We start from the raw sequence: 25153 nt of genomic DNA, 5'->3' as shown, positions 1-25153 counted from the left end.
TCACCGATTCACGAATACAACAGTAGTAAAGACTTTGCTTATAGAGACTTACTGGTCTGCTGTGATGTCAGAGCAAACAGGGCACCAGCAACTCAGAGTTCTTTGCCCTAGCTAGGTTTGCTGAGCTCTTTCTGACAGCATATACCGGAAGGGGCTGAGGCTGTAACTCGGTGATAGAAGTCACCTATGCCCTGGGTGCTCTGGGTTCAAAAGCCAGTACCAGGAAAGAAATTCCTGCAGGAGCTAGAGAGAAGCCTCAGTGGTGAGCGCACTGGCTGCTCTTGCAGAGACCTGGCTTCAGTTCCCAGCATCTCCATGGTTGCTAACAATTCTCTGTTACTCCAGTGCCAGGGGATCTGATGCCATCTTCTAGCCTCCACAGGCATTGTATGTACAAGCATACACACATACATCAATGCAAAACACGCATAACGCATAAGATCAAAATAAATAAACCTAAAAGAAATTACTGGAATCCAGACGTTTTCAAATCTATCTTGAGCCCTGTTTTGCCAAGGGTATCCAAACATATTCTTATTATTTTGGCTTTTTGAGACAGGGCTTCTTTGTCTAGCCTTAGCTGTTCTGGAACTCACTCTGTAGCCCAGAGTTATCACCAAGTCTTATTTTCCTAGGAGTCATCCATTCTCTTGCAAGAAGACACATTGGGTCGTTTTTTGCTTTGCTGGAGATTGAACTTGAGATCTTTTGCATGTTAAGAGAACAACCTTGGGCTGGAGAGATGACTCAGCGGTTAAGAGCACGAGCACGGACTGCTCTTCCAGAGGTCAGGAGTTCAATTCCCAGCAACCACATGGTGCCTCACAACCATCTGTAATGTGATATGGCGCCCACCTCTGGCCTGCAGGAATACATGCAGGCAGAGCACTGTGTACATACTAATAAAGAAATAAAGCTTAAAAAAAAAAAAAAAAAAAAAGCAGCCTAGCTCTGAGCTATGCTCCAGCTGCAAATATAGGGACATTATGACATTATTGGTTTACTTTAGTGTACTATTGCGGAAATAGTCCAAGAAAAACACTGACTCACTACAAGGAAAGTGCTGGCTAAGGAATTCTAAATGCTCTGCTGCCGTTGCTCCTGCAGCTTGTATCACTAGCTCCTCAGAGTTAGTGTTGTAATTCATGATTTTTTTCACTATCATCTAGAAATCTTTTTGTTTTGTTTTTGTTTGTTGGTTGGGTTTTGTTTGTTTTGTGACAGGGTTTCTCTGTGTAGCCTTGGCTGTCCTGGACTCCCTTTGTAACAAGGTTAGCCTTGAGCTCACAGCAAGCCACCTGCCTCTGCCACTCTGAGTGCTGGGATTAAAGCCATGCACTACCACGCCCAGCCATCTAAAAGATTTTTTTAAATGTTTATTTATGCCGGGCATGGTGGCTCACGCCTTTAATCCCAGCACTTGGGAGGCAGAGGCAGGTGATCACTACAAGTGTGAGGCCAGCCTGGTCTACAGAGTGAGTCTAGGACAGCCAAGTCTACACAGAGAAACCCTGCCTTGAAAAGGGGGGGGGGAGGAGCAAAAATATTTATTTATTATGTATAGTGTTCTGTCTGCATGTATGCCTGCATACCAGAAGAGGACATTGGATTACATTATAGATGGTTGTGAGCCACCATGTGGTTTCTGGGAATTGGACTCAGAACCTCTGGAAGAGCAGACAGTGCTCTTAACCACTGAGCCATCTCTCCAGCCTTAGGAGATCTTTTCTAAAAAATAATTTATTTACCTTTATTTTATGTGCATTGGTGTTTAGCCTGCTGGGATTACAGGCATGTGCCACCTCGCCTGACTTAAATGGACATTTTTAGAGTATTTTGCCTGACACATTAACTGAGGCAGATCGTGCACACAGCTTTGTCTATTGGGAAAAAAATAAACCTTACAATCTCAAAAGATAAACTATGGAAAATGGCAAAATCACTTAATGATAATTTTGTTATTTTGTCTTTTTTTTTTTTTTTTTTTCCAGAGCTTGCTAGGCAAGCGCTCTACCACTGAGCTAAATCCCCAACCCCCTTAATGATAATTTTAAAAGAAGTCCATACCAATCTTGTGAACCTATTTTAAGGGATTGTTATTGTTGTTTTGGTTTGGTTGGGTTTCTTGAGACAGGTTTCTCTGTGTAACTCTGGCAGTCCTGGAACTTGCTGTGTAGACCAGGCTGGCCTTGAACTCAGATCTGCCTGCTTCTGCCTTCCAAATGCTGAAACTAAAGATGCCTGCCACAGACTCCAGCTTTATTTTAAGTTTTTCGTTTTGTTTTGTTTTAAATGCAGCTAGCTGCTGGGTTGTCTTGAAGAGCTTTATAGAGCTCTCCTGCCATCTAGTGGGAAATTATATACAGCACTGTTCACTTGGGCAATCCCGAAGTCCTGCCCTGAATCCTCAAAAATTACTACATTTTAGTGTTTGTTGTTCAATGCCTGGGGTGTAGGCCTGCGATTCCTGCTACCTGGCAGATGAAGGCAAGATGGTCACATGCTCAGGACCTTCTTAGGTTAGCACAGTAAACTCAAGGTTACAATTTATTGAGACTGTCTCAAAATTTAAAAATAATAATAATAAATGAGTTGAGTTTGGTGATGGTGCATAGGCAGGCAGGTGGATCTCTGTGAGTCTGAGGCCATCCTTGTCTACAGAGCTAGTTCTAGGATGGCCAGGGCTACACAGAGAACCCCTGTCTTGAAAAACAAACAAACAAAAAAAATCAAGACAAATCAGAAGAAATGGGTGGGGGGAACTAACTAAAGAGAAAGTTAAAAAAAAAAAAAAGGCTGGAGACAGTCTCGTTGTATAGCTCAGGCTGTCCTTGAACTTGTTATCCTCCTGTCTCAGTCTCTCCACTTCTGGGACTACAGATGCACGTGACCAGCTCTAGTTATGCCTTCAAATTGCCTGTCCCTGATGGCTAGTGACACTGAGCACCAGTCCATGAGCCTATTTAGGCCGCTGTGTTTATTCCCGTTAGGCATGTCTAGTCAGGTCCTTTGCTAATTAAAAAAAAAAAAGCGCCCCCATGGTGAGAGAGAGAGAGAGAGAGAGAGAGAGAGAGAGTTCTAAGACAACTTTGGGAGTTGGTTGTCTCCTTCCACCTTTATGTTGGTTCTTGGGATTAAATTTAAGTCTCCAGGCTTGCATGGCAAGCACTTTTACAGGCTGACCCATCTTACCAGCCCTTGCTTGTTTTTGAGACCAGATTCATCCTGTAGCCCAGACTGGCCTTGAATTCTCAATCCTCCACCTACCCCTAGTCTCCTGAATTGCCACCCCTCTTTCTTTCTTTTTACTTTATTATTATCTATTATTATTATTACCATTATTTTGAGATAGGGTCTCTCTGTGTAGACCCTATCTCACATAGGTATGCTCTGGAACTCAATATGTAGACCAGCTGGCCTCAAACAACAGAGATCTACCTGCTTTCACCATCTGAGGGGCTGGGTTTAAAGGCATGAGCCGTGCCTCCCCCCTCCTTATGTTTTTGAGTGTTGCCTGCATGTATGTATGCGCATACCACATGTATTCCTGGAGCCTCAGGAGTCAAAGGAGGATCAGCTCTGCTGGGACTGGCCTTTCAAGTGGTTGCAAGCCGAGTCCTCCGCAAGAATGGTAAGTACTCTTAAACACTGAGCCACCTCTCCAGCACCTGTTTTTTATTTATCTATTTATTTGATACTTCCATTTCGTTGGGGTAAACACTAACAACATGAATTTTGCCATTTAAAACAATGTGAAATTAATTAATTAATGTTACAATTCTGTTCACTATTTTCAGAATTTTTTTTTATGACTCCAAACAGAAACTGAATCCACTAAATAGCCACTCCCATCCTTCTTTCTAATCTATTTTATCGAATACATTGTATTTCTAAGAAGTGGCCCATTCTGGCATTTCCATCTAGGTGAGCTCATGAAATATTTGACTTTTTTTTTTTTTTTGTCTTTTTTTTTTCCCACTTTCCAGTTACTTTTTTTCAAGATTTATTTATTTTTGTTTTATGTATATGTGTGGTGTGGAGATTTTGTTTTGTTTTGCTTTTGTTTCTTGAGATAGTCTCACTATGTAGTCCTAGCCGCCCTGGAACTAATTAGGTAGACCAGACTGGCCTTGAACTCACAGAGATCCACTTACCTTTGTCTAAAACTGCTAGGGTTGAGCCGGGAGTGGTGGCGCACGCCTTTAATCCCAGCACTCGGGAGGCAGAGGCAGGCGGATCGCTGTGAGTTCGAGGCCAGCCTGGTCTACAAAGTGAGTCCAGGACAGCCAAGGCTACACAGAGAAACCCTGTCTCGAGAAAAACCAAACCAAACCAAACCAAAACAAAACAAAACAAAAAAAGCAAAACCTGCTAGGGTTAAAGGTGTGCACCACCACCATGCTCAGCCATCTCAGTATTTTGCCTGTGTTGACGTTTGTACACCATGGGCCTGCAATGTCCAAGGAGGCCAGAAGATGGCACTGGATTCCCTGGAAGAGGACTCATAGAAGGTTCACAACCGTCCTAATGCTGTAGTCTTCATGTTGTGGTGATCCCAACTAAAAAATTATTTCCATTGCTATGTTATAACTGTAATTCTGCTACTGTTATGAATTTGTATTTTCTGGTGGTCTTAGGTGACCTCTGTGAAAGGGTCATTGGACACCTCCCTGAAAAGAGTCCTGACCCACAGGTTGAGAACTGTTGTTCTATGCCATCAGGTGGGTGTTGAGGACCCAGATTTTCTGTAAGAGCAAGAGGGCTCTTAACCAGGGAGTGATCTCTAGGCCCACTGTCTCCTTTTTACACAGTGCAAGACCTTTAACCCATAGGATGGAGCCACCTACTTTAGGGAGGGTCCTTTCTTCTCAATTAGACCAATCTAGGAGCTCCTGCACAGACATGCCCAGAGTATGTCTTCTAGGTGACAGTCAACTTAAACCATAAGATGGAGGCATGTGTACTTTGAATAGGAATGCCCCCATATTGACCTTAGGACAGTGGCAATATTAGGAGGTATGGCCTTGTTGAAGAAAGCATTTCACTGTAGGGGGTGGCTTTGGGGTGTTTGTTTGTTTATTTGTTTGACTTTGTTTTTTTAAAGATTTATTTATTTATTATACATAGGTTTTGCCTGCATGTACACCAGAAGAGGGCACCAGATCTCATTATAGATGGTTGTGAGCCACCATGTGGTTGCTGGGAATTGAACTCAGGACCTTTGAAAGAGCAGCTTAGTGCTCCTAACCTGTGAGCCATCTCTCCAGCCCCTTGACTTTGTTTTTTTAAAGATTTTTTTATTTAATATTTTTGTATACAGTTCTCTGTCTGCATGTATACCTGCAGGCCAGAAGAGGGTATCATATCATGTTTTAGATGGCTATGAGCCACCATGGGGTTACTAGGAATTGACCTTGGGACCTCTGGAAGAGCAGTCAGTGCTCTTAACCTCTGAGCCATCTCTCCAGCCCTGGCTTTGAGGTCTTATATGCTCAAGCTATGCTCAGTGTGGCAGACAGTCTCCTGCTGTCACCTGCAGATCAAGATGCAGAACTCTCACCATGTTTCTTGCCATGATGACAATGGCCTAAACCTCTGAACCTGTAAGCCAGCCCCAACTAAATGTTTTTCTTAATAAGAGTTGTTATGGTCACGTGTCTCTTCAAAGCAATAAAACTCAAACTAAGACAAGGCATATGCTCAGGGAGGGAATTGTGGGTGCCGTATTGTCACATGGTGACTGTGTTCAGCTTTGGGGAGAACGGCCCGTATCTTTCCACAGCATCAACACTGCTCATATTCTCACCTGTGAAAGCTCCAGTTTCTCCACACCCCACCAATACGTACTGTCTTTGAAAGAACTGACCATATCTGTCATGGTAAATATGAAGTCATATCTTTTTAAAAAGATGTTTATATATTTTATGTATGAGTGCTCTGCCTGCATGTACATCTGCATGTCAGAAGAGGGCATCAGATCCCAGTATAAATGGTTGGGAGCCGCCATGTGCTTGCTGGGAATTGAACTCGGGACCTCTGGAAGAGCAGACAGTGCTCTTAATCACTGAGCCATCTCTCCAGCCCAAGAAGTCATATCTTACTGAATTGTTAGTCTTTCACCTCTGAATATGATGTTACCTGGGGTTTTCCTAAAAGTTCCTTTATCAAATTAAGGAGTGTCCCTTTAGTCCTAATTATATTAATATTTTTTCATGCAAAGGTGCTAGATGACACACACACACACACACACACACACACACACACACACACACACACACACACCGTACCTTGTCTGTATCAACCAAGATGATTATATGATTTTTTTCATTATTTTACCAACATGACTTTTTCCCCCACCGACTTTCCATTAGTAAGGAACTCGCACTTGGTCATGATGTGTATTTTAAATATGTAAGAGTGCACCCAACTCTATGTTTCATTTTCTGGGATTTTGTTCAGGCATTTCATGCACATCTGTAAGGTATGCTAGTTTAGCTTCTTCCTTTTCTTCCGATGTGTATCTGGTTTGGGCACCAGCATAATCCTGTTCTCACAGAGAACTCCCTTTTCTTCTCTTCTTGAAAAGCTTTGGGAAAGATTAAAGCTATTGCACCCCACCCCTTGGTTGTTTTGAGACAGGGTTTCTCCGCGTAGCCCTGGCTGTCCTGGAACGTTTTCTGTAAACCAACCTGGCCCCAAACTCATAGAGATTCACCAGCCTCTGCCTCCCCAAGTGCTGGGATCAAAGGCATGCGCCATCACACCAGGCAGATCCCGAATTTTCTTTCTTCAAATCTTTTCATTTCTTTCTGCTGCAGAGATGGCTCAGTGGTGAAAAGCACTTATTGCTCTTGTAGAGATTCCAGTTTGGTTCTCAGCACCCTCCTGGCAGCTCACCGCTGTCTGCAACTCCAGTTTCCAGGGATCCAATATTCTCTTCTGACCTCTGAGGACAGCAGGGACACATGTGGTGCATATGCAAACATACATGCAAGCAAAACACTCAAACACATATAATAAATAAATATTGAAAGTTTCAATGTTTTTTTATTTCTGCTTCAATCTATTAACTTGCAGTCCATTGAAAATTTGTTTCTTCGCCGGGCGTGGTGGCACACGCCTTTAATCCCAGCACTCGGGAGGCAGAGGCAGGCGGATCGCTGTGAGTTCGAGGCCAGCCTGGTCTACAAAGTGAGTCCAGGATGGCCAAGGCTACACAGAGAAACCCTGTCTCGAAAAACCAAAAAAAAAAAAAAAAAAGAAAGAAAGAAAGAAAATTTGTTTCTTCTTAAAGTAGTTTATCCCAGGGACTTATCTTTTTTTTTTAATTAATTAATTTATCATCTATACACAGTGTTTTGCCTGCATGTATACCTGAAGAGGACACCAGATCTCATTATAGATGGTTGTGAGCCACCATGTGGTTGCTGAGACTTGAACTCAGGACCTTTGGAAGAACAGCCAGTGCTCTTAACCTCAGAGCCATCTCTTCAGCCCCTCCAGGGACTTATTCTGTTCACATAAAAGAGAGACAATTTGCTCAAGTCATCTCACTTGTATTTGATTGTTTAAACTGTACTTTTACTCTCAGTGACATCTTGTTATTATTTATTTCTTTTAGAACATTTTATCTGTAAGACTGATAGAAATGACCCAACTTTCATTTCCAATTTTATTTGTTTATTTTTGTGATGTTAGGGATGGAACCAGAGGTGTGAGTGTGTTGGAGGTGAGTGTTCTACCACTAAGCTGCCTGCCCTACAAATGTAGTCATTTTTACCTTTTTTGTTAAAAGTTCCTCATTCTCTGTGTAGCTCTGGCTGTCCTGGAGGTCACTATGTAGACCAGGCTGGATTGGAACTAAGAGATCTACCTGCTTCTGCCTCCCCAAAACTGACATTAAAGGTGTGCACTACTCCACCTGGTTCTTTGGCTCTTCTTCTCCTCCTCCTCCACCTCCTCCTCCTCCCCTTCTTCCTCCTCTTTCTCCTCCTCCTCCTCCTTTTTCTTTTGTTGTTTTGTTTGTTTTCTGAGACAGGGTTTCTCTGTGTAACAGCCCTAGCTGTCCTGGACTCCCTTTGTAGGCCAGGTTGGCCTCGAACTCACAGAGATCCCCCTGCCTCTGACTCCCAAGTGCTGGGATTAAAGGCTGCACCACCACACCCAACTCTCTCTGGATCATCTAAAGAACTATCTTTTAGATTTCTTTCTTCTGTTGTAATTGTCTTAGTTTACTTCCGTGAGGCAGCACCTCCTATCTAAGGGTGATCTGACACTCCTTACAAGGCTGAGGATAACCCAGAAATTTTGACTGATTTGCTTCCATCTCTTAAGTGCTGAGATCGCATGGAGGTACTACCATGCCCAGTTTGTGTGGCACTGGGAGACTGAACCCATGCCTTTCTGTAGGCTACACATCGCCACATTGCCAAGCCCTACTTCAGTTTCTTTGCCTTGTTTCTTAGAGTGGAAGCTGAGATCACTGATGTAACACAAGCAAGTGATGTCATTAAAAATCCATAAAATTACAGCTTTTACTTCATCTACAAATTTTACTGTGGGATGAAATGCTTTATTATTTTTAAAATTTATATTAATGTGCATTTGTGTTTTGCCTGCGTGTGTGTGTGTGTGTGTGTGTGTGTGAAGGTGTCATGTCAGATCTTGAAGTTACAGACAGTTGTGAGCTGCCATGTGGGTGCTGGGAATTGAACCAGGGTTCCAGCCTCTATTATTTTCATTTATGTTAAAATAATTCCTAACTTTTTATTTCCTTTAGACACATGGGTTGCTTAAAAGCATGCTATTTGTATCAAACAAAAGGAAGAAAGAAACTTGCAGGAAAATGAATGAAATCTCAGGAAAACAATAATCAAGGTAATCAAGACTCAAAAAAACATACTGTATGTTTTCCCTCATATGTGGTCCCTGGTCTCTGTTACATATGTGTTCACGTGGGAAAAAAAAAAAACAGGGTTAAGGCTAGGAAACAAGAAAGACCGCCATGGGACTGGAAAAAGAAAGGCTTTGAGGGAAGGGGCGGGGGAGGCTGTTCTATTCCACATAAAATAATGTGGAAGGAGAGATTGAGGAAAAGGGTACAGATGTGAAGGGAAGGGAACGCTGAAGGGAAGGATAAACCAAATGAAATATGTAGAAACATCCCATAGGGAAACCTGCCACTGAGTCATCTGCCCAGCCCTGTTCTTGGTCTTTTCCTGAAGCTGAATTTTAGTTTTGTTCTATTGTCACTAGCAAGCATACATTGTAGGGCCTCAACTCTTGTGATCTTTTTATGATCCACGGTTGTCTCAGTAAATATGCCTGAAAATACTGCGTACAGAAAGTTTCCTTTTCTTTCCTTGTTTGTGGTGCTGGGAATTGAGTCAAGGCCTTCACACATGCTAGTCATGTGGAAGTTTTCTATAACTACTAGGTTTAGTTTAGTCATGGTGATGTTAGTTTAGACACAAGAATGAATAATCCTTAGGACTATTAAAGGGACTAAACACAGACCAGGTCAATTTCTCCCTTGTTTGGCAACATTCCTACCCCCCTCTTTTTTTTTTTTTTTTTTTTTTTTTTTTGGCTTTTCGAAACAGGGCTTCTCTGTGTAGCCCTGGTTGTCCTAGACTTGCTTTGTAGACCAGGCTGGCCTTGAACTTACCGAGTTCCACCTGCTTCTTGCCTCCCAAACGCTGGAATTAAAGGCGTGCACCACTACTGGCCCAGCTCAGCATTGCAATTCAGCAGTGCAGAATCTTTAACATAACATCTTTAACATAACATCAGTTCCCAGTAGCGTTTGAAGACAGCCAGATCTCCAAGCCTGTCCCTAAAACACCGGGAATAAAATAAGTAAATAGCTGGGTTTTGGCCTTTGCAGAGCCTCTCCCATGCCTGTTAGCGAGCAGGCAGATAACTAAGTACTTGATAAGTTAAACAGTGAATGTTAAAACGTCAAACAAGACCAATGGTCTCCAGTCCTGAATGAAAAATGTCTTTTTTGATATTGCCCTTGCTGAGCCTCCTGTCAACTCCTTAGCTCCCGCCCCCAACAGCACTCTTACTCCTCATTTGGCTCCACCTCCGGCCCCGCCCTTCTGCACTCCCCCAACTCCAATTCAGCCCGCCCAGCTCCTTAATAAGCCCCGCCCCAAACCTGCCCCCACCCCTTTGACCCCGCCTCCACAGCACTCTGTAGTCCTTCTCCAACCACGCCCCACCCACCTCCTGGCGCCTTATTCCGCCGTGCCCACCCGGCCCCATTCTTCTTTTGTCCCCGCCTCCGGTCGCACCCCTCTTCTCCTCCGCTCCCGCCTCCAGCCGGGCTCCCACGCTTTGCGCGCTCCTACCCCCCTCCCGACAGGAGGGCGTGGTCGGCCGCCTATAGGGCACGTCGACGTCCGCACGCCGGGGCGGGGCCTGACGAGCGCGTGTGGAGCGTGGGTTCGCGTACCGCCGCGGGTCTCCTGCGCCGGTGGCGCGCAGTTCCCGGAGGACCGATAAGCTGCGGAAACTGAGGGTAGCCGCCCGCCCGCCTTGGCTCCGTGCCTGCTCGCGCCCGTGAGCGGGCCGGGCCCGCCATGGCTCACCGCTGCCTGCTGCTGTGGGGCCGGGGCGGCTGCCGTCGCGGCCTCCCTCCACTGCTAGTGCCCAGCGGCTGCCTAGGTCCTGGCCGGCGGCCTTGCCTCCGCACGGTGAGTCCCCGCGTTGCTGCTGCTCCTTCCGGTCGCCTTCCGGCTGGGCGCAGGTGTCAAGGTCACCGGCCCGGGACGCGTGACGGCCTGAGTCTCTTGGTCCCCGCGGGCCGTGTTTCCCCTGACCCCGGGCCCTGTGGGCGGGCCGCGCTGCCGTGAGTGGCGCCGTGAGTCCGGGAAGGTCACGCCTCGGCTTAGCTGCTCGATGCGGTGGTCACGCTAGCTTTCGTGGCACTGGAAGACGGCGGACTAGTGGGCTGCACCGGCGAGCTGGAGGGGAGAGGGAGGCCTGTGGAACCTTCCTTTCCCATCTGTTGAATAGGGAGGGCCGTTGCTGGCACCCTGAATACACACCGACTAATACCACTGGTGTCAGGATATATACTGTTCAGAGTAGGGTCTATGTATTTTGCTGCATAACAGCGCCTGTCAGGAGGCTTCGCTGCTGGTAGGGCCACACACGCCCCTGGTACATTTTATGGAAGTGTGATGCTGTTTTGGCAGGACCATGACACAGCCTCTTGCTGTCTATCTGCCAGCCCAGCACAGGTTTTACCCAGAGGTACATAGCATGGCGGTTGAGGGGTGCCATTGGTCGCTGGAACCTGGCTTGACCACGTACTGGCCAGTGCCCTTAGTTGTTAGTCCAGCCCCTTAGAAACTAAAGGTAAGAAATTGTACAGCAGCCTTTCAGTATCCTCGGGGTTGATTCCAGGACCCTTAACAAAATCAGGACGCATACCCTCCTACGTACTTTGCTTCGTGTTGTGTTTGGAGATTTTTGAAATGGGGGGGGGGGTCTTGCTGTGTAGCCCAGGCTATCCTCTCGACTCTCTCACCTGGTCCTCCTAATCGTTCATCTCTAGATTATTTCAATATCTCATGTGATATAAACGGTTAGCAAATAGGTTTTATACCCTCAAGGAATGATGACCAAACCCAAACCCAACCCAACCCAACCAACCAACTGGACAACATCCCCCTCAGGAAACAATAACAAAACCCAAACTGACCTCACGCATTCTTCATTGCTGAGGTTGGCCTTGAACTCTTGATCATCTGCCTCCCATCTCTTAGGTGGAGGGGTTATGGTTATGCGCAACCACATCAACTCCTGTAGAAATTTTTTTTCTTTTCTGAGTGTTTTTTTCTTTTTTTTAAGATTTATTATTTATTAATATATATACAGTGTTCTACCTGCATGTACACCTGCGGGCCAGAAGAGGGCACCAGATCTCATTATAGATGGTTGTGAGCCACCATGTGGTTGCTGGGAATTGAACTCAGGGCCTCCGGAAGAACAGTCAGTGCTCCTAACCTCTGAGCCATCTCTCCAGCCCCCTGAGTGTTTTTCACCAGTGGCTGGCAGATAGGAGAATGGCAGCCATGGGTGAGGATTGCTTGAAGGTACCTGTGCTTGTGACACTTAATTTGAAGCTCACTTGTCATCCTTGTGTTTACTTCTGAGTCCACATCTTTTCTACTGTGTACTGCACGGCCGTGGGCCATCTGTCCAGTGTTTGACCATTCTCCTATCTTGCCTTGCCCATCTGACCCCTTTTATAATCAGTGGACATTGGACTCAGATCTGCCTTGGGAGGTTTAATCTCATATAAAAGGTCTTAGTGGGACTATTGTCCCTGTGAGTCACAGTGAATGCAGAGGCATAAGGAAGTCCTTGTTGCAGACAGTACAGCTAATGGTGTGCGTGGTGTGTGTGTGTGTGTGTGTGTGAGAGAGAGAGACACACACACACACACACACACACACAAACACACACACTCTGCTACTGGACAGGGACATCGAAACATTTCTTTGCTGTGCAGGATGTATACAGCCCAGGGTGACCTTGAACATGTTATCTTCATGCCTGAGTGTTGGCGTTTCAGGTGTGGTACTCATTCCTGATTACTATGTAGTATTGGGGCATCAAACAGGACTTTGTGGGTTCTAGGCAATCACCTCACCAATGGCTACATTGTCAGCCTCCAGAGGGCATTAAACTATCCAGACAACCCCCCTATAGGGCATTTTGAAGAGACAAATATTTGTGGTGTGTAACTTGTGCGCCTAGTTCCTGCTGTGTTGCAGAAAGTTGTCCCATATTGTGATAGGAAGCAGTATCTCCTTGCTTCTGTGCCGTCCTCACTTCTGTACAGTTGATCCTTGACATCTGTTCCTTTGGATTTTGAGTATTGAACTTGGAGAAACTGCCCTCTTGGAAAATACAGTATAGTTCCTGGAAGACACAGCCTAACAGAAACTTACAGAACAGCTCCCTCGTATTAGGTATTATAAGTAATCTAAAGGTGATAAGTGAATTACCACTTCCTGTTTATTCATTTATTAGCTGATGAGCATTTGAATTGTTACCACTTAGAAAAAATGGTAGTAAACTATGAATGATGTAGCTGTGAGAGAGAGAGAGAGAGAGAGAGAGAGTGTGTGTGTGTGTGTGTGTGTGTGCGTGCGCGCGCGCGCTCGCGCATGCGCGTTTCTGAATTTATGTTTTCAGTTCTTTTGAGGGGAAAGAGCTGAATTACTGGGTCCTGTGGTATTACATTTTAACATTTATTTGGTGTGGGTGTGTACGCACATGTGCATGTATACACATGTATATGCCATGGCACTCGTGTGGAGGTCAGAGGACAACTTGTAGGAGTTGGTTCTCTCCTTTCACCACGTGAGTTCTGAGAGTTGAACTCAGGTTGTCAGTCTTGGTGGCAAGCGTCTTCACCTTCACCCACTAAACGGTCTCATGCCCCCTCCCCCCAGCCCCCTCCCCCCACATTAAACATGTTGAGAAGTTGCCAAACTGTTCCAAAGCGGCTTGGCCATTTTACATCTCAGCAGCAGTGTGAAGGAGTTTGTCTCCTTATTTTCTCCAACCCCTGTCTTTCTGTGGGCAGCACAACCCGGTGTGTGTGAGGTGTCTTACTTGATGGGTGTTGCTTTATTTTTGTCATAGGCCATAAAGGAGAAAACGATAGGCTGCAATAACTAATACAGATGAGCCTCCCTGCCAGCATCATCAGCCTCTGCAAATAGCTGCTCATAATAATTTGTGGTGCTCGGGTTCAGAGCCAGGGCCTATGTGTCCTAAGTGTGTGCTTTCCCATGGAGCTTCATCCCAGCCCCCAGACAACATCTTAGTAACATAGTTAAAGCAGAGATATGTGGACTTTGCTGTGGTCGTGAGTCTCCGTCTGGATGACAGCCTGTCTATCAAGTGTCCTTAGCAGCTGGCTAGTGTGAGGGTTGTCATTGACATTTAGCCCCGACTTTGGCTTGTAACTTCAGGTAAGTACCTGAGAATGAATCGGCAGGAATCAGCAGTGTTAGGAATGACGTCCTGTCCCTCTGTTTTGTAAAGCAGCCCTCATGCTCTTACTTAATGTCATGTTGCAGCTTTATCAATACGCTACAGTACAAACAACAACGAGCAGGGATTCTCTTCTGAGGGATGTGATTGCTGCTTATCAGAGATTCTGTTCTCGACCCCCCAAAGGTGCGTGCTTTACTCTGACTCTAATGCTGTGTGCTCTTTTTAAAGGGGCGTGCCCTGGGAGGAGGGGCTTCCTGTGTGGGTACATAGGTTGACTAGCTTGTTGTCTGCTGTGTCTACACCCTGACTTCAGCTTCTGTCTGATGGTAGCAGGGGAAATATGTCACCTACAAGTAAAAATCTTACAGGTGATGAAACTGACACCTCTGGCTTGTGAACTATATCATTAGACTCTGTTGTATTTCTATGTGAAGAATATTATGATTTCTAATGGTATGTGTCAGCAACTTTATAAATAATGTGCACAAACTCTGACAAACAAGTTTTAAGATTTTTTTTTATTTTTTTCCAACAGGATTTGAAAAATACTTTCCTAATGGGAAAAATGGAAAAAAGGCCAGTGAACCTAAGGAAGCTGTTGGAGAGAAAAAAGGTAGTTAAAAAAAAAATATTGATTTTATTATTTTCCTATGATATTTGTAGCAGAGAAAGAATAGCCAGAAGTTGGCTGTGTAACTAGTTACACACACCCAAACACCCAAAGTTCAGTGGTCTGTATTTTATTCCTTGGTTCTCTCTTTGTATGTCCTGTCATTTACACATTGAAGTAGTTTAGAATCCTTAGAGTGATGCTGAATGACCAAACTAAAACTACTTGGTAGGTGTCCCTGGCACATAACTCTAAGCTATTGAGAAAAGTCATAGAAGCCCAACAGATGCAGTTTATATTTATTGTGGGATATTGCTGGCTGTTTTTTGTTTTTGTTTGTTGATTTGTTTGTTTGAGACAGGGTCTCTCTGAATAGCCTTGGCTGTCCTGGACTCCCTTTGTAGACCAGGCTGGCTTCAAATTCACAGTGATCCACCTGCCTCTGCCTCCTGAGTGCTGGAATTAAAGGTGTGTGCCACTACGCCTAGTGCCTTTTTTTTTTTTTTTTTTTGAGACAGGGTCTCTCTTTGTGTTAGCCTTGGCTGTCCTGGACTCACTTTGTAGACCAGACTGGCCTCGAACTCACAGTGATCCGCCTGCCTCTGCCTCCCGAGTGTTGGGATTAAAAGGCATGTACCACCACGCCTGGCTGCTTTTTTTTTTTAAACAGATGTATTTATTTCATTATTGTTATTATTACTATTGTAATTATTACTATTATTTTTTTAAAGATTTAAAAAATTTATTATTTATACAGTATTCTGCCTGCATGCCAGAAGAGAACACCAGATCTCATTACAGATGGTTGTGAGCCACCATGTGGTGGCTGGGAATTGAACTCAGGATCTTTGGAAGAACAGTGCTCTTAACCTCTGAGCCATCTCTCCAGCTCTATTATTATTGTTGTTTATTGTTTTTCGAGACAGTGTTTCTCTGTGTAGCTCTAGGGTTTCTCTGTGTAGGTCTGGCTGTCCTGGAACTTGCTCTGTAAACCAGCCTGGCCTTAAACTCACAGAGATCCACCTCTCTCTTTTCCCAAGTGCTGGAATTCAAGGCACACACCACCACCACCTGACTAAAGATTTATTTTAAGTTACGTATATGTATGGGTATGTGCATGTGTGAATGCAGGTGCCTGTGAAGTTGAGAGGAGGCCTTTAGATCCCCCAGTGTTGGGGTTGTAGGTGGTTGTGAGCTGCCTGATGGGGGTGACGTGGATGCTGGGAACCAACTTGGGTCCTCTGGAAGAATATGAAGTACCCTGTAGCCATGGAGCCACCTCTTTAGTTTCATAGTGCAGTGGTTTGTTGTTGTTGTTGATGTTGTTGTTTTGTTTTTTGAGACAGCGTTTCTCTGTGTAGCCCTGGCTGTCCTGGACTCACTTTGTAGACCAGGCTGGCCTTGAACTCACAGTGATCCGCCTGCCTCTGCCTCCCGAGTGCTGGGATTAAAGGCGTGCGCCACCATGCAGTGTTTTAAAATTCTAAATTAAAAACTTAAAATTTAAATTCTAAACCTTAAGAGAGCTCTATTGACTTAGAGAAGGTTTCTTAAGGCTGGGCAGGTGGACAGATCTTGTGGCACCAGACCTTCTGTTCCGATTTCATACATTTGATAGCAGCTGGCATCCCTTTTAGGAAAATCTTTGTCCTTTTGTTGTTGGTGGTTCCCACCTATGCTAAGCAGGTCTACTGTTGAGTGACGTTCTCAAGCCAGCTCCTGTTTTTAAAAGGCTCTGGGTTGCAGTGTTGGTTACCTGGGTAGCACTTAGGATTTAGCAAAGGCCTAGGCCAGTCGTCAGCAGGCCCACCTGTGATGGATGCACATTATACTACAGCCCTTTGGGTGTGCTTTGTCTCAGAGTAGTTAGGGATGCTGTCACTCCAACTTGTACTGGGTCAACTTTGTTTCTTAATGCTATGCCTTGTCAGGTGGCCTGAGCTGGCATATGTCTCGTCTGCCTCTGTGCAGGCAGTAGTTTAGTGAATGGGTCATGAAGCCACTGGAGTTGACAGGCACCCGGGGCCTTATCTCCTGCTCTGCTCTGTTTGATGGTTGTGATGACATTAGAATGGTACTTGTAGGTCACTGGGAAGATAGAGAAGTGACAGAATTACGTGACTGCATTGATTCATTTGGGCTCCTTTACAAAGGGTCAGATCCTTGGGGAGGAGGGCTTAAGTAACGAACAGGTCACCTCAAGTTCTGGAGGCCACCATGCCCTGATCTGTGTTGTTCCGGCGGCTGAACCCTCAGTTTCGTGGGTGTTAGCTAACACTGCCAGCTGAGTTACACCCCCATCCCAGCTCATACTTTTTAACACACACAGCAACAAGTTACCCAACAAGTTACTTAAGCTCAGGTTTTCCTTTGTAAAATGGGTGTAACAGTAGCAGTCTTCTGGGGGGGGGCGATATTGGGCTACTGTGTGTATTTTCTGAGATCATCGAAGGCAGGTGTTGGAGCCTCTTGGCTGTTGCCACTTTGTATTAATGTCTTCCTCATAGTGTTTTATGCAGTAACTGATGTGTAGCCAGTCAGTCTTCTTTGTGGAGGTGCTGCAAACTGGACATGCTGCTCTCTGTTTATGACAGACTCACAACCATCTGGTCCCCGGTCTTCTGGAGGTGCAGGTGGTGGGGGAGGGAAGCGCCGTGGCAAGAAAGAAGATTCTCACTGGTGGTCCAGGTTCCAGAAGGTTTGATTTCAAACTCTAGACTTTTGACATCGGGTTGGATGGCCCCAGGAAAAGCCCATATAGCACACAGATCATATTTCCTCACAGAAACTGTCCCTCTTTGTCTAGGGTGACTTTCCATGGGATGACAAGGATTTCAGAATGTACTTTCTCTGGACTGCTCTTTTTTGGGGTGGAGTCATGATTTACTTCATGTTCAAGAGCTCTGGGCGAGAAATCACGTGGAAAGACTTTGTCAATAACTACCTGTCCAAAGGAGTGGTAAGTAGTGGGGGGCTTGGGGGCGTTGAGTTCAGGAGGTGAAATGCAGCTCTGTTAGACTACGGCGAGGCCAACACTCACCCAGCCAGCCACACTTGTCTATCAAGGCAAATGTTTGCATATTGAGTATTTTCTTGAAGTTTCTTTTACAGATTTACAATTATTATTTGCCAGGGGGAGCGTGTGTGTGCCATGTCATATAGGTGGAGGTCACGGACAGCTTTGTGGATCTTCCTCCTGCCTTTATGTCAGTCCCAAGTATTGTACTCAGCCCTGTCAGCCTTGCATTCCAAGCACCTTCATTCACTGAGCCATCCTCCTGGCTCCTGATTCTTAAATTTCATGTTTCTTTTGTTTCCTGTACCTGGGATTATAAGAATTGTTGTGCTTTATTTTCTTCTGATAGTTAAAATAGTCTTAGGTCTTTGATTTCAGTTAATTTTCCATATAGTTAAGTAAGGGATTAGTTACATAAGGTTCAAGTCCATTCTTTGGTTCATGGATATCCAGTATTTTGGGCTTTTGTTTTGTTTTGTCTTACTGAAAATGACTTTTTCATATAATGCAGTCTGACTATACTTTCCCTTCCCCAGATCCTCCCTACCTTCTCACCTGTGCAATTCCATGTCTTCTTTCTCTCTCTTTAGAAAACAAACAGGCAAAGCCAAACAAAAATAGAATACTTTTTAAAAAAATGACAAAGCACAAGAAACATACAAATATGTTGAATTAAGGTACTAGCAGAGGCCTTTTCTAGTACCTGCCCTGCCTCCCAAGTAGTCGACAAAGAGAACTATTGGGTTTATTCAACAAGTTTTAAGCTCTCTAACTGGGCAGATACTCATTTATTCTAACCCAGCCATGTTAGTCTGGCTGCCTCCCAGCCATGTGCCATCTCAGTCTGGCCGTGCCCTCTGCTGTAACTCTGGCTCTGTGGCGAATTCCTCATACTGCATTCTCTTCCTCTTCTCTCTCACCCTCTCCTTTCCATCTCCTTGACTGGGACGGAAGTCCTGCTTCCTGACCTCTAGCCCAGCTATAGGCTGCTCAACTTCCTTGTTAACCAATCAGAGATAATTGGGAGAAAAAAAAATCTTATAAAAACCACAAAGTCAAGCCAAGTGTGGTGACACACACCTTTAATCCCAGCGCTCTGGGAGGCAGAGGCAGGCGGACCGTTGTGAGTCCTAGGCCAGCTTCTCTATAAAGCGAGTTCCAGGACAGCAAACGCTACATATTCAGAATCTGCAAAAGACCAAGAAGATAAAAAAAAATTCCCAAACAAAACAAAATGAGATTTAAAAAAAAAAAAAATCTACAATCCAGCACTGAGTTTGCTTTTGTTGGCGCTCTGCTACTGGGCGTGGGGCCTACCCCTAAGTGAAGTTTATATATCCTGTGAGACTATTGGAGAAAACTAATTTCTCCTCTGCAAGTTCTTATCATTTGGAGGTAGTGTCTTAGTTAGGGATGGGAGCTTGTGTCTGCTTCCCCTCCCAGCACTGGGACCCTGTCGGTCTTGGACCTGTGCAGGCCGTGGGCTTTTCTCCTTCTCTCCTTTCTTTTCCTCTCTCCTCTCATGGCCTGGTTTAGTCCACTACTTTCTCTCCCTGCTCTAGACTCTTCCAGAAGCCTCTGGCTGTACCTTCCTTCCTATCTACAATAAAAGCCTCCTCAGCTATACCTTGGAACAGTTGTGTCCTCATTTTACTCATTTTTTGTTTTGCTGGGTTTTTTTGTTTTGTTTTTGTTTTTTGTTTTTTTTGAGATAGGGTTTTCTCTATGTAGCCTTGGCTGTCCTGGACTTGCTCTGTAGACCAGGCTGGCCTTGAACTCCCAGCGATCCACCTGCCTCAGCCTCCCTAGTGCTGGGATTACAGGCGAGCACCACCATGCCTGGCCTTCATTCAGTTTTTTAATCCAGTCAGCTAGTCAGTCTTTTTTTGTTTGTTTGTTTGTTTGTTTGTTTGTTTTCCAAGACAAGGTTTCTCTGTATAGCCTTGGCTGTCCTAGACTCGCTTTGTAGACCAGGCTGGCCTTGAACACTCAGTGATCTGCCTGCCTCTGCCTCCTGAGTGCTGGGATTAAAGGCTTGAATTCCCTGGAACTGGAGTTGTAGGGTTGTGAACCACCTCATGTGGGTGCTGGGAATTTAGCCTGGGTTCTGTGCAAGAGCAGTGAGTGCTCTTAGCCACCAAGCTGTGTCTTCAGCCCCAGCCTGAATTGATGAATTCAGGCCATGCATGTATATTTTACTATAGAGAGATGCTTACTAAATTGCTGTGATTTTTGTTGGATTTTTTTGTTTGTTTGTTTTTCGAGACAGGGTTTCTCTGTGTAGCCTTGGCCATCCTGGACTCACTTTGTAGTCCAGGCTGGCCTCGAACTCACAGCGATCCGCCTGCCTCTGCCTCCCGAGTGCTGGAATTAAAGGCGTGTGCCACCACGCCCAGCGTTTTTTGTTGGATGTTTTATCTGGCCGGAATATTTGCTCTTTACTTTTTCTCTTTAGTGTTAGGGGTTTGCTGACACTGTAGAGGACATGGTTGATGCTTCCCTTGTTTCAACCCTGTTGAGCCATTCCTGTTCCAAATTGCAATCTTCCTGTGCCCCTGTGATTATATTTCCTTTCTTCCTCTTCTTTGTGTAATGTTCCCATAAGTATCTTTTGCAGTGCCAGTTTGTTGGTCATGAACTGCCTTCATTAGTGCTTGTCTCGAAATGTCCTTATTTCTTTGTCAGTTTTACAGAGTAACTTTGTAGGATATAAGCTTTGCTAGAAAATGCCATTTCATGCTTTTCTGTCTTTGAGGGTGGCAGATGAGAGATCTGACATTATTCTCATGTTTTGCTTTTGTAGGTGATTTGGCATTTTTTTTTGTACTGCTTTTTACTCCTGTTTCTTGACTTTGTAGTTTGGGTTTTTTATTATTATTATTATTATTATTATTATTATTATTATTATTATTATATTTTTTGCTTTGTAGTTTTGACTTTTGACAATAGTATGTTATAGAGTTTCTGTGTGTGTTTGGAGTTCTAGATGTTTCTTATGTTTGAATTTCTTTCTCTAAATCTTGTCATAATTTCTTTGAATAGACTCTGCCTTTAGTGCTTGTCTGAGCTCCTCCTACTGTGTGACTTGTTAGGCTGATTGTATTCCAGAGTTTGGACATGGCGGCCATGCTCATTTACATTGTGTTTTTCTTATTTTTATTTTTATTTATTTATTTATTTTTTGAGAGGAGGCATGCTGACCTTGAATTCCCAAACAGTTTGAGCAGGTGACACTTTCAGCCATTCCTTCCCAGACGGAGCCGTTACTCACTTTGTTCCAGTTTCTCTGGAACACCCTTACTTTCAGTTTGTCATTGTTATTTTGAAGACTTACCAAAAGTAGATCATGAGAAATGAGCATGCTTTAAGGGAGTCCTGCTGTCACTGCCCTTCAGCTTTGATATTTCAAGAGTATTATTAGAAGTGAGGAGGAAAGGATGTCACTAAGAATCAGATATAGGCTGGCAAGATGGCTCTGTGGTTAAAACATTTGCTGTGACACCTGATGACTAGGATTTAATCCAACGAGCCCATGTAAAGTGGAAGGAGAGAACTGCTTCCACCAAGGGGGCCTCTGGCCTCTATATGCATGCTGTGGCGTGCCGGTGCCTCTCCTCTTTTTATCTCACGTATGAAATAATAGTAATAGTAATAATTTAAAACTCTCATCTACTCCCCACCCCCTCTACCTTATTCTGATACAGGGTCTCAAACCTGTAGTAGTCCTGGCTGACCTGGAACTTGCAATCTAGACTGGGTATTAAAAAGCTGGGATTAAAAGCATGCATCACCACACTCAGCCTGTTATATGCCTTTTTAAAAATAAGAATAAAATAACATTTCAAGTGTTATCTGAAAACTTACATTTAAATATTTGCCTTTTTGATTTTCTAGGTGGACAGACTAGAAGTTGTCAACAAGCGTTTTGTTCGTGTGACCTTTACACCAGGAAAAACGCCAGTTGATGGGGTAAATAATTCCATTAATTGATGTGAGTTAGTAGTGAATTTTTCAGATTTAGAACTGACAGGAAACCATCCCTTGCATTACATCACATATATGCACTGGGGACAGTGGGATCTGGTGTGCCAACGGTGTGACATCACTGGTGTGTGCCTGTGTTGGTGGATCTGGTATGTCAGAGGTGTGACATCATTGACTGACTCTAGCTGTTGTGTGCATGTGCTGCTGCATGGAAAGGCTTCAGCGTTGGGTTGGGTTGGTAATCATTTTAGTTTTACACCTAAGAGCTTGGTTTTCAGCATTCCAAAATAACGTGTGATTGTTTTGTTTTGTTTTTAGATTTATTTATTATGTATACAGTATGCATCAGATCATAGTGTAGATGGTTGTGAGCCACCATGTGGTTGCTGGGAATCGAACTCAGGACCTCTGGAAGAGCAGTCAGTGCTCTTAACTTCTGAGCCGTCTCTCCAGCCCCTCAGTATTCTTTTTTGTTTGTTTTTTGTTTTTTGAGACAGGGTTTGGCCATCCTGGACTCACTTTGTAGACCAGGCTGGCCTCGAACTCAACAGGGATCCGCCTGCCTCTGCCTCGGAGTGCTGGGATTACAGGCGTGCGCCACCACGCCCGGCTGCCCCTCAGTATTCTTTCTGTTCATTTTCTTCAGCCCTTTTGTGATATCCATTTGTTTTCCTAGTTTTTGAAACAGGGTCTCACTCTGTAGCCTGGGCTGTCCTCGGACTCAACGGCAGTCTTCATGCTTTAGTCCTGCAAGTGTACAGGCAGAAACCGTTACACCTGGTTTTGCTGGTTTTAAAACAACCTGTATTTCTGGTCCACTTAGCAGAAATGTCTTAGAGGAAATTATGAAGAGGGGAGGGCGGCTCCCAGGTGAAGTCAGCCCTTCCCTGGTCTGATCCTATTCTTGGGTGTCCTGCAGTCCTACTGTCCTCTGCCAGGGCCAGACTTTTCCACCAGGCTGTTCCCTAACTATTTTCTGGCTGCACTAGGCACCCACTTTTGGCGATCACCTTTCCCTGTCCTGTCCTTGGTACTGTCTCCAGAGGACAACGTTGATAATGGAGAGGAGAGGCCTTGTTTTCTAGGACTCGCATGCATAAGCATTTGCATCTAAAATTTATGGCATTACATTATTTGGTTTGTTTGTGGTTATTAGAGATTGGACCTAGAACCTCATAAGTGCCTAGCAAATACTTTATACCACTGAGCTGTAACCCCAGCCCTGCATCTTAGGATAATTGTCTGGTATGCACACTGCAATCCTAGTGCTTGATACAAGAGTTCAGGGTCATTCTGGGGTCATTGAATGTGTACAGGCTTTTTCCCATCACTGTCCATAACCAGTAAAGCTTAAAAGACTCCTTCTGTAGCATTTGCCATTCTATTGAGCACTTTAAGTCATCTAGAATTAAAGTTCATAAGGTACAGCATTTTCAGATATTGTCCATTTCATAGGAGGGACTTGTGCATCTTGGATTTTGGCCTCAGATTTTACTGGGATTCAGCATCATTTTCTTACGGCTCCTGAGGGGTCATTACTTTTGTGTTGTCTTGTAGAGTAGCTGTTCCCTCAAGGTATTTGTCCCTAGGGCTCTAAGGAATTCCCTGGTCCTAGGTAATGTCCAGCACAGCATTTCTGGTACTTTTGTTCTGGCCAAGTTTTATTATTTTTCAAGACAGTGTTTCTCTTTGTAGCCCTGGCTGTCCTGGACTCACTTTGTAGACCAGGCCAGCCTCGAACTCAGAGATCCACCTGCCTCTACCCCCTGAGTGCTGGGATTAAAGGTGTGCGCCACCACTCCTGGCCTGGCCAAGTTTTAATTATCACTGTCACCATGATCCTACTTCTTAGGAAGATTCTCAAGGTTAAATTAGTTGATATGTACATTAAGGGCTTAGAGCAGTGCCTCACTGTGTATGCCCAGCAGACTTGAGCTATTACTGTTGTGTCACACTGGGTTTTACTTTGGAAATAGGCCCCTGAGAAATGGACAAGAAGAAAAGAGTACTTGTTCATCTACAGAAAGGATTTTCTTTTCAAGTTAGGTTTTTAAATGCTTTTCTTTTTTAAAAAAAAATGTTTATTTTTATTTTGTGTGTATGGGTGTTTTGTCTGCATGTATATCTTTGCACTGTGTGCACGCAGTGTCTCCAAGGCCCTAGAAGAAGGTGTTGGAGCCTCTGGAGTTGGAGTCATGTGTTGTTAGCTGATACGTGGGTGCTGGGAATTTTGAACCTGGGCCCTATAATAAGAGCAGCCACTGCTCTTAACTGCTGACCCTCTCTAATCCCAGTGTTGTTCCTTGGGTTTATATTTTTTAAGCCAGTGAGGAATATTGCTAAGAAAGTGTTTACTTGCCAAAGATTGCCACATGTTCTCACCAAATTAGAAACCATGTCTTTAAAACCAGGCTTTTTTGTTGTTGTTGTTGTTGTTTATTTATAAGTATTTAGTGTTCCTGAAAAATTCTTAACAGGTTAAATGCTTTAGAAAATTCAAATTTTCATTTGCTTTTCATTCTCAGGGTATTTGTTTTTGTTTTTTATAGCAGTACGTCTGGTTTAATATTGGCAGTGTAGACACTTTTGAACGGAATCTGGAGACTTTGCAGCAAGAATTGGGCATAGAAGGGGAGAACCGGGTACCTGTGGTCTACATTGCTGAAAGTGATGGGTAAGAAATCATTTTAAGTACAAAATTTGTGTTAGATATGGTACACACACCTACAGTTCCAGCCCATGGGAGACTGAAGCCAGAAGATTGCCAGGTGTTTGAGGCCAGCTTGGGTACATAGAAAAGACCCTGTCTCAAAAAGATGGAAAAATAAATAGATAATAAGAAGAAAACAGACTTGAGTACTATTTACTATACTACACATGGTTCGTGTCCATGGGTCACCATGTCTTTTTATTTATAAGGTTTATTTGTTCATGTATTTCATTTGAGTGCATTGTCTGTATGTTACCTACCTGCACACCAGAAGAAGGCATCAGGTCCCATTGTAAATGGTTGTAAACCATCATCATATGGTTGCTAGAAGTTGAACTCAGGACCTTGGAAGGGCAGCTAGTGCTCTTAACTGCTGAGCCACCTCTCCATTAAAGTCTTAAACAGGCCTTGCTCTGTTTGGCCAAATTGAAAAATAAATCATTAGTAATTTAGTTTTTGCGCATGAAGTTTCCCCATCTCCTCCCCCTCCCTCTCCGTCTCTCTCTTTCTTTCTCTCTCCCCCCCCCCCAGATTTATTTATTTGTTACATACACAGTGTTCTGCCTGCATGTACACCTACACACCAGAAGAGGGCACCAGATCTCATGATAGATGGTTGTGAGCCACCATGTGGGTGCTAGGAATTGAACTCAAGACCTCTGGAAGAGCAGATGGTGCTCTTAACCACTGAGCAATCTCTCCAGCCCCTGTTTCTCTTGATTAAGCAGGATTTATAGCTTTAAGGTCCAGTGTGCTGTCTTTATATAGGTTTTGCATGAATAGCCCTATGTGGAAGAGTAGCATCCTG

At 44.3% G+C, this 25153-nt stretch overlaps 1 protein-coding gene across 1 annotated transcript in view; it reads left to right on the top strand.

Annotated features, from left to right (window-relative positions):
- The first annotated feature begins 10446 nt into the window (after positions 1-10446).
- The window catches only part of Afg3l2 (AFG3 like matrix AAA peptidase subunit 2), a 39188-nt gene continuing 24481 nt past the window's right edge, over positions 10447-25153 (top strand). Inside the window, exons 1-7 of the mRNA XM_051163490.1 lie at positions 10447-10700; positions 14109-14208; positions 14561-14638; positions 17230-17333; positions 17442-17594; positions 21546-21620; positions 24185-24309. Coding sequence (XP_051019447.1) covers positions 10587-10700; positions 14109-14208; positions 14561-14638; positions 17230-17333; positions 17442-17594; positions 21546-21620; positions 24185-24309 — 749 coding nt within the window. The 5' untranslated portion in view covers positions 10447-10586. The remainder of the gene's footprint in view (positions 10701-14108; positions 14209-14560; positions 14639-17229; positions 17334-17441; positions 17595-21545; positions 21621-24184; positions 24310-25153) is intronic.

The sequence above is a fragment of the Acomys russatus genome, chromosome 20, assembly GCF_903995435.1.
Source record: "Acomys russatus chromosome 20, mAcoRus1.1, whole genome shotgun sequence".
NCBI classification, from domain to species: Eukaryota; Metazoa; Chordata; class Mammalia; order Rodentia; family Muridae; genus Acomys; species Acomys russatus.
The sequence above is the reverse complement of the archived record's forward strand: the minus strand, read 5'-3'. Positions and strand labels throughout refer to the sequence as shown.